A 9,718-nucleotide genomic window follows, 5' to 3' on the forward strand; every position below is an offset into this window, starting at 1 on the left:
GGGCAGCTAGGATCTGGAACCAACCTGCAAGAGAAGTGGTGCTCACTCCTATCCTTGGGGTCTTTAAAAGGAGGCTGGATGAACACCTTGCCGGGGTCTTTTGACCCCAGTACTCTTTGCTGCCATGGCAGGGGTCCAACTTGATGATCTGCTCAGGTCCCTTCTGACCCTACCAACTATGAAACTATGATCCTATGGGTGCTTCCCTCTGCTGTGGTGGTAACCCCCAGGTACTGCCACAGCAGAGGGAAGCACCAGGGCCCCCTGCAGCTCAGGGCAGGCTCGGGGGGGGGGGAGGATCAGACCCCTCACTGCTTCTCCCTCCACCCCACTCAGTGGAGCCTGACCACTCCATGGCAGGGAGCCCCAGGACTTCATTCCAGCTCTGACTTGCCTGCATATCTGTTTGAAATGCCTCAGATTGCAGAATAAGCATGTTATTATTATAGCGCCTGAGTGCTCTGGACAGACAGAATAGGCCTATTATTATAGATATCCCAATCCTAGAGGAGTCTAGGTTAGAGCCATTTAATCTCCCAATGGCTCAAGTCCAAGATCTAAAACACCACAGTGCCAAGGAAGAGGAGGCAATTGGGTGAATTAGGGAAAACCAAGGGTGTGTCAGTAAGAGAGCAAGAGTGAGAGCAAGAGCAGGTTGTGAACAGGACAGACCAGCTCTCCTGGCTCAGAGATAGGAAGAAACTAAACCACCCCGGGCTACAGAGAGAGAAGTTAAGATTCCATATGGAATTACTCCTCTAAATCTATCCTGGAGTTATACTGTTTTCCAAAATACTTTGCGCCATTGAGGAAAGAACAAATTAATGGTTTCACAGCTGCTGTTCCTGTTCTGCTGCAAACTCGTGCAGTCATAGGCTCCCAAAGGGAAGTTATTACAGGTGCCAAGCCAGATTGGACCTGTGTCAGTAACAAGGCTAGAAACAGGGCTGCAGTCCAGCGATCCATTTGGGATGGCTGAACAAAATGGCTGCACACAAAGCCACATGCAGGCAGCCACGATGGCCCCCAAAAACCCAATCTGCCCCGCAAGCATTAAAAATGCACACAGCTGACTGGCTGGAAAGTATGGCTTTAACTGCACATTCCAGCTCAAGCAGCAGTCAAGTTTAGCAAACATTACTCTTGCTTTCAGAAAAGAGAGAGAGTCAATTATCTGGAAAGTCAATTAAGTAGAAGGTTTTGTATTAAGAAAACTGTCAACCCATAGCTGGATTCTGCTCGTCAGCAAGGGAACCGTGTTTTTTTTTTTTTATTCACTAGTGGTTGGAAATTTTAAAATATAGTCATACATTTCTCTGTTTTCAATATTTGCTCTACAGTAATTATAGTTTTCAGCACTTCATACTGAAGTGTTTATCTTGAAAACTTGATTGCCTAGAAGGATGGTGACATCAATTACTACAGATAATCAACTACTGTAGATAATAAAAAAAACCTATGTCCTATGGAATGGCTCCATCCTGATCATGACTCCTTTCATATCCCAATTCTTGATTTTTGGAGTGTAACTTGTCAGGAAAAATGAGACAGAGATTAAGTAGCTGAGTGCATAAATCCTTTATTAAATAAGAAAACCATAATACTTACCGTTGTGCTTTGAAACCGATTAGTATATGGCTGTATGCAGGAATATGGTTAATGCAGAATTTCAAATACAACAGCTATTGCTGATGTTCTTCAGAAACCATATAACATACTTCCGAACTGTCTCCTCACCTCCATTTAGGGATTTCCAAAAGTTTCCCATTTTGTACAGAGCTCCATCACTGCTCTGAAGCTAGCTGTACAATTGAGCTCAGGAGAGTTAATCCCTGCTCTATGTCACGCAAGTAGCTACAACAAGTGGACACAGCTCAGTTGCCTCAGTTGCCATCCTTGGTGGCTTCCCACAGAGCATGTGGCTTTGGAAGACCTGCCAATTCTCTGCTTTAGGCCCCTAGACACACCGTTTTTAAGCCCTTCCTCCACGATATAAATCATCTGGGGCTTCTACCTATCAACTCCAGATGCTAGCCCATACTGAAGCCAGTACTGCTGCATCTCTGCTGTTGCCCCCTGTGACAGCTGAGCTGAAGTGAGTACCAGGTACATCTGCCTGTTCTACAGTCTTTTTTTTTTTTTTTTTGCTGTGTAGCTATAGCCAGAGTTTTATAGAGAATGTAAAAGGTGCTTTTTATATCAATTAAACTGATACACCACACATACTAATGTGCTTATTAGCATGAACCCAGCTCAGGAAAAAAAAAAAAAAAAAAGTTTAGCTTGGACCTATAACTTTACAGACACAAGGTAAAACTAGTTTTTAAAAAATAAATAAAATTAATTTAAAAAGCTTTAAAGCAATGCAAGGGTCTACACAAAAAGAAATCAGTTTACTTAAACTATAAGTTATAAAGGCAGGCAATTTATGTTTAGACCAGCCAAAGGCAATGTCCCATCTATACAGGACTTTACAAACTTACTAATTAATTCATACTAGCTTACAGGAGTTAACTTCAGAACTCATCATACATTTTTCAAAGCCCTGTGTAGACTTTACCAGTAACTAGACAGTCTCTCAAAGTGATGCCACTGATCTGTAACCATTAAGCTGATTCCATGAGTTCTTTCAGTACCTGAATGACTCAAAGTTAATTTTTAACAAATTCAGCGCAAAGGAATGTTTCTAAATTAATAATTACATGTTATATTTGCACAATAAAGGTCAACAACTAGAAAGGTTTTCTTGTGTTTTGACCTCAGTTTTGTAGTTTGTCAATTTTATTTTGTAAAAAGATCAAAATTTGAAACTATTTAGTGCAAGCCTCTTCTTTTCAGGTATCCACAGTCCTGAGATTGTCACATTTTACAGCACCATTGCCAGCCATCTTTCAGTTAACAGAAGATGTCTTCAAATACACCAAACAGATGAATCAACAAAGTCAGCCTTGAAAGAAATACATGCATTTGCACTAAAAAAAAAGTCCCCCAATTTGCATCAAAACTGGAAATGCCCTACAGCATGTGTATGATATATGTATTTTATTACTTTGCAGTGGTAACAAGAAAGCCTCTACAGAATGAGATCTCACTGTGCCAGCCCAGAAAGAAGTAAAAATGGTAACTGCCCAAAGAGCTCACCTGGACCAAGCAATGGGGGATAAGAACAGACCAAGGACTGGAGAATGATTTAACAATACAAGTTTAAGTAAAGCCATCTATTCTGCACTCTTGTGGATCAGACTAACCTTTCAGGGCATTTTAAAGCGTGCTTTGGGATGCGGCACCAGGCACTTTAATGAGCAAGCCATGCTAATTAAAAGCACCCACGTGTCACGTACATCAGCATCCCTGTACTGACAAGTGGCAGCAGGGCACTTTGAACTAAAGCTCAAACGTGTTTTAGTTTAAAGTGCCCCGCTGCTATTTTTTCCGTGCAGGGATGCTGACACGCGACACAGAAGGCTGCCAGAGTGCATCAATTTCTGTGCTCCGACGCACTGGATTTCCAGCACATCAGAGCAGGCTCCTACAGAACCTGTTTATAATTAAGAAAAGCCTAAACAATTTATGAACATAAAAGTCCAGCCACATTTTGCCTTAGGCCTACTCTTGCAGTCTTCCTAGCTTTTGGTGACACAGCAGTGGGGCTGGGAGCCTTGTTAATAGCCTCCTACATTTCAAAGGGGTACAGTTTCTGAATGGAGTTTTTCTAAAGGATAATTCTGAAGTCTTATGTTTAACAATAAGACATTACAGAAAACAGTAGGTCCCATATTCTGTCATGCCTCTAACAAATTCTGTAATTGTGGAGTTACGAATTTACTACTTTTGACTCCAGTGATTGAACTATAACCATGGCACCTCACTAGAAGCTGATACATGAAACCTGTTTAATTTGCTCTCAGATCAGAGGTGATATTTTCAAATTCACCAGAACTTGAATGCTGACTCCTATTCCCAAGAGTACTCAGGCATGTTAGTACAAAGTTACGGGGGGAGGAATTCTATTTTAATGTAAAAGGAGTTCTGGTTAAAGGGTTTTTCTATCTATTCGGCCATCTTTCAGATAAGAATGTAAAAGGGGCATGTAGTTCTCCCTATGGCAGATGAGTACATCTGATAACACTGATCTGTATTACCGCCAACTGCCACGCACAAGACAACAAAAGGGAAGTTAAAAGCAGACAGCATAAAGTCAAGGAGTTGAGGAAAGAGAAAGGAACAAACAGCATTTCCAGAAGGGATCAGATGGCTCTAGGAATGCAAAAAAGACACAAAACATTTCATTTTAATTAAACTGGTTCAGTTACAGATGTCCAGCTGGCTCCCCCTCTCTGGATAAGAATTTTCATGCTAGCCACAGAACACCGAATGGTGGTAGTGGGAGCAAACGGAGTCCTGTTCATTTGACTAAATTGATCCTTGACAAAGCTGTAAGCAGTCTGTCTGCAGATTCATGAGACAGAATGTTCATTTCTTGCTCACCATGACATTTTGACAATGAAATGACAAGAAATTTAGTGGTTTAAAAAACACCCCCAAAACAAACCATCTTAAATCGTGCCAAAGTTTAGCATGCTAAGATAGGTGCTACCTCTGCCAGATTTTACCAGGCTCTAGTTTTCATAAATGCAGAGTGTAAGCAAAAAACAAACGAACACACCGAGTCACAAGATAGCACAACTAGGATTGATAGGTTAAATATACAAGGAAAGGCTTTGTTGAAAAGGGAAAGGTTTCCTTATGAGTTCTACTCGGTTTTGGAATGGTCTAGTCTTGCAGGGAAACTAAGAGCCCATAACCCATGGGAATTTATAATTAGACTGACAAACACATTACAAAATTCTAGGGAAGAAGGCTAAAGGTAGGTGGACTTTTTCCACCAAACTTTCACCATGTTATTTCTGGTAAGCCTCATTTACATGCAAGAGTTACCCACTGCAACTTCAATACACAGACATCCCCTGACTGTACATACATGACTTGTATGGTTTAAAAAGATGTGCAGGCCTGGGACCCAGCTGCTCAACAATTCAGCTTTGTCCCTGGCTTGCTGCATGCGGTACTGTTAGGCTTAATGAAACAACACAGTGAGTATAATCAGAGCTAACGGGCTGCTCAGACCAGCTAGCAGAGTGGGAGTACGCAGAGACTACAGTCCATCCTAAACGTGATAGGACAGGTACCTCTTTTATACCCATGTTATACACTGGATAACTATAGAAACCAATCAGATTCTAATGATTCTACAGGAAAAGTAAAGTAAAGTAATCACCAGTTAGTTACCACACAGGTAACTGTACAGGCATACCCTCACTGTGCTACTCTGGTATTTCCCTGAAAGGCTGTGTCATTTGACTTATCTGCAAGGGCCCTGCTCATTACAGTACCACTTAGCTGGATTTCCAAAAATATCTTTTCCTAGGTTTTATCACTTCCAGGAAGGGAGAGGGAAGAGACTGAGGTGGGGGAGAACCTGATTAGAAGACAAGACACTGTTAAACTAAGGAGCAGCCAAAGCAGGGTGGTCTGCTAGAAGCTTCTCCTTAGTTTAACAGTCTGCTTCTCCCGTTGCCAGTCACCATCCCACAATCCTGCCCCAGCTGTCACTCCGCACCCACCCACAACCCAATCCCATCTGCCCAGTTAAGCATGCCCTTTTGGGGGGGGGCGGGTGTCCCAGACCAGTCTCAATGGGGACCTCTTCCACTTGCCCACTCACTCCATCTGACATCCCCAGTGTTGGGTGGACATGTGGGGGTGCCTAGGCAGCAGGGCCAGGTCAAGCAGCAGCAGCAACAACAATGACAGCAGCAATCAGAAGCTACTACTGTGGGGGCTCCTAGGAAACCAAGTCCAGCTACCACGCTGCCCCCACCCTATAGGACTACAGCTCCTGGTTTGCCCAGGGATAGGGCAGGCTGCATTCCATGCCAGGTGGCACCTTTGTGCCTGGGGCAGTGGGACTGGCCACATGCCAGGTGCATGGGTCAGCCTGGTCTGTGGTGCAAGGCCAAGGGACCTGATATGGGCCAGAAAGAATCTCTTGGTGGCTCATATCCAGCCCATGGGCCATATTTTGTCCATGCCCAAGTAAGAGTACTCTAAAAGCTAGTTGGTATTTCTGTTGTTTTCCAGACAGTTTAGTCTCAACGAGGCCTTTACAGGTATGTGTCCAGATCACGTGTGGCCACCTCTTCAAAAGTCACATCAAAGAGAGGCCATAGATATTGAGGAATAAATGACTAAATTATTCTCTCCCCTACTGAGTTGTTTCTCCAAATCAAATGAGACAGGTTAACAGTGGCACTGTATAGGGAACTGACACCATTCTTGACCACATTTACCAGCTCTGTGGTCTAACAGAAACCTTTAGTCTTAACTGCCATCAACATGGCTACTTTTCCCCACTGTTTTGCAAGTGGAGCCCCGTGTTGGAAATCATATCAACATAAAGGAATCCAATATGGCCACTCTTGAAAGAACACACACACACACTTAAAAAGTTTTAGAACTGTATTCACGGCAACCAATTATGATGTCATGGAGAGGTGGGTCGCTTGAACTGACAACGCTCATTAAAAAAAAAAAAAAAAAAATCAAAATTATCACGATATTGTAAACTAAACCAAGTTGTATGTTATGGCTTACCAGTGGCACACTGACAATTAGCCATCATCTTCTCAATCTGCATTAATTGCTAGTTATCTTAGAAATGATGATGAAAATCAAAAGTTAATGACATTCTCATCCACAGACATGGTACCTGCAAATCAGCAAAGTGGTTATCTGAACTATATCTGCCCTGTGGATAAACACAGGACTTCTGTGCCTGGTACTGCCAGTCTGAAAGTTTTATGAGACCTAAAAATCACTTCATATAAAGATACAGGCACATGGGAGACCCTAATTCCTTAAAGTTCTCAGGGGTTCCATTATGTACAGAGGTTTAAATTAGGGAGGTGCAGTCCTCACTGGAGCTGTGCCCCATACACAAACCGCTTACACAAATTTAAACTATATATGAATGTGAATTTCCTGAACATGATTTGGTTGTGCAGATTTATTAAGTAACAAGGTTGGTACTGGATAGTCTAAAACACGCGAGATAACAGTGGGATGTACAATGAGAAGGATGCTTTGCACAGGGAGTAGGAGGACTTTGTAATACAGTGCAAGTACAAAGAACAGGATGTGTACGACAAATGGATTTTGCTGCGATCACTGCACAAAAGGAGAACTCGGAAACCACTTGGAACTGCACGCTGGCCTCAGGGACACAATATGCATGTTGTACCTGAACCTTCCCACAAGCCTCCAGGGCCAGCACCTTGTAACCTATTGGTCATGTACATTAGCAAAGACATGCTTCACAGGTAATCAACTTGGTTTGGTGATAAAGGCCCTGCCAAGTCCTGTGGTCATTCTTTCTACAACATCAAGGTCTTCAGGGAACAGGCACTAAATTAAGTGGAGCAACAGCAGCACAGGCAGCACTCCCAGTGCATTGCTTATATGCTGCCCATACAAATGGAGCATGACAGAAGGGCATGCACTTGGGACAGAACCATAAGAAAGTAGAGAGTTTAGATACCTGCACTTCCTTAGAAGCAGTACTTACATAATTGAGAACTAAGTGTGACTTGTGATTTAGAGAATTATTTAATTAAAAAAACCTCATCTTGTTAGAAAATCTGAGTTATTTGTTTGGAGAACAAGCCATCCTCAAACTGGTTTTTAATTAATAAGGTCTCGGCAGAAGGGCTTAGTTTGGAAGAACACCCACCACATTCCTGTTGTGTAAAGAAAATGTTATCTAGTAAGCGATTAAGGGGCTGAAATGATCTAGGACAAGAGTAATTTGTGGGGGTTAAACTCACCCTCAGAGATGACTCCATGAAAAGTGGTCAAACTGAGGCTGGGGTTACCAAGAACATGTAACCTTGACTTAAACTTTTCCCACTAAGGGAGACTCCAAGCCAAATGCCATTCAAGTAATCCAGCCCAAGTATTTAGCATGATACTGCAGTTCATCACTCTGTCAAAAGCAAAAGCTTCACAAGTACTCCCAAGCTCTGTACACAGCCAGAATCAAAGCCATTTCCCTTCCACCAGAGGATCTCAGACATTCCTTTTACAGCTTATACATGTACAGGCTTCTGTGCTTTGAAGGAAACTGTAACCATCACAGTCCAGGACGTGAGAAGCAGACGGGTTTTTGGCAACAGCTTTTATTGGATCAACAGTACAGTTGGGAGAGGGGCAAGACTAGCTTTCAGACATAAAAGCCTGTCTAACCTCTCTCCCAACTATACTGTTTAACACATAAATCACTAGAAAGGCTTTTCACATAGAAGGAAAATGGAAGTTTCCTCCTAATATTAACTCTTTGCCCTTGGAAGAAAGACATTCAAAGTTTGACTTTTTTTTGGCATGACACAGAAGTTTTGCCCACTCCTCTGTCTGCCATCGACTGTACTTGACCTTCTGCAACACACTTGACTTCCTCAGGTCAGTTTTCTCATCTGTGAAATAAAAGCATCTTACTGCTAATGTCATCCATTTAAATTTCTTGTGCCCTGATGTGGCAGGCCCTTCACAGAAACAAACAGCCACCCCCCTCATTAAGTGAGCAAAGAGGGCACCTACCTGCTCAACACCCTTCACAAGAGGTGCCTTGTTTCCTGAGCTGGCATGCTCGTTTTCCCAAGGCAGCTTGTTTTTCCCTTTCCCTGCACTTAAGACTCTTCGGGGACATGTCCCCTGATCAGCATACACGCTGTGCGCGCCCGAGTTTGGCACCGCCTCCCTCCTCACACAATCCCCACAGTAACTGTGTGCACTCTGAGTCCTGTTGCCTGCCAACAACCAATCCGTGTCAGCGCCAGGGGGCAAGTGGGATGCCCGCCCATGGGCTGAGGACGGCAGGGGCACCGCATACTCCACGAACCCCTGCTCTGTCAGCTTGGGCAAGGTCTTCCTGGCCAGCCGGGCCTGCACAGCATGCATCACGCCGTCCCCATCCTCCTGCAGCTCCACGGAGTCCACCACCTTGAAGAGGAGCTCAGCATTGCCTGGCCCCATGGCTGAGGCCAGCACGGCAAAGGCCTCCAAGGCGGCGTGGCGCACCCGGCGCTTACCGTCCACCAGGGCGGGCGCCAAGCCGGCCGCCAGTTGCGGCAAGTCGAAGTCACGGGCGGGATGGGCCAGCAGCGCCCCGATGCAGACATTCAGCACCTCCTCGCGCACCCTGGAGTTCTTGTGGCACAGGTGCTCGGGCCGCAGCAGCAGGGTCAGCACCCGCTGTGGCCCTGCTGCCTTCATGAGGCGCAGCAGCAGGCGCCGGTACTCCTGCCGGATGGCCAGCTTGTTGTCGCCCAGTACCTTGGCGGCCGCCGCCACCAGTGGGCCCAGCAGTGCCTCGACCCGGGCGCCCAGGCGCTGGGCCAGCAGGTGGGAGACCTGCAGGGCACCCAGCACCACCTTGAAGTTGGCGTCGTCCAGCAGCGTGTAGAGGAAGCTGACGAGGCCCAGCAAGGCGGTGGCGGGCACAGCGGCCAGCGCCGAGGCCGGCGCATCGGCCAGCACCTGCCGCAGCTCCTCCACGGCCTGCGCGCGCTGCCGGTAGTCGTCGTGGTCCAGCAGGCGGCCGTGCAGCTCGGCGGGCACCAGGCCGAACTTGAGGCGGGCGCCGTCGCCCTCCCCGCCCGCGGCC

General features: G+C 45.4%; 1 protein-coding gene across 2 annotated transcripts in view; it reads right to left on the reverse strand.

Moving 5' to 3' along the window:
- FAM179B (family with sequence similarity 179 member B) overlaps positions 1 to 9,689 on the reverse strand; it is a 57,843-nt gene extending 48,154 nt beyond the window's left edge. For both annotated transcript variants that reach the window (XM_019556605.1, XM_019556604.1), the window contains exon 1: positions 8,653 to 9,689. In XM_019556605.1, the coding sequence (XP_019412150.1) occupies positions 8,653 to 9,327 (675 nt within the window). In that variant the 5' untranslated portion in view covers positions 9,328 to 9,689. The remainder of the gene's footprint in view (positions 1 to 8,652) is intronic.
- Between the last annotated feature and the right edge of the window lie 29 nt (positions 9,690 to 9,718).

This window comes from Crocodylus porosus, unplaced genomic scaffold (assembly GCF_001723895.1).
Source record: "Crocodylus porosus isolate Cpor-Errol unplaced genomic scaffold, CroPor_comp1, whole genome shotgun sequence".
In the NCBI taxonomy this organism is placed as follows: Eukaryota; Metazoa; Chordata; order Crocodylia; family Crocodylidae; genus Crocodylus; species Crocodylus porosus.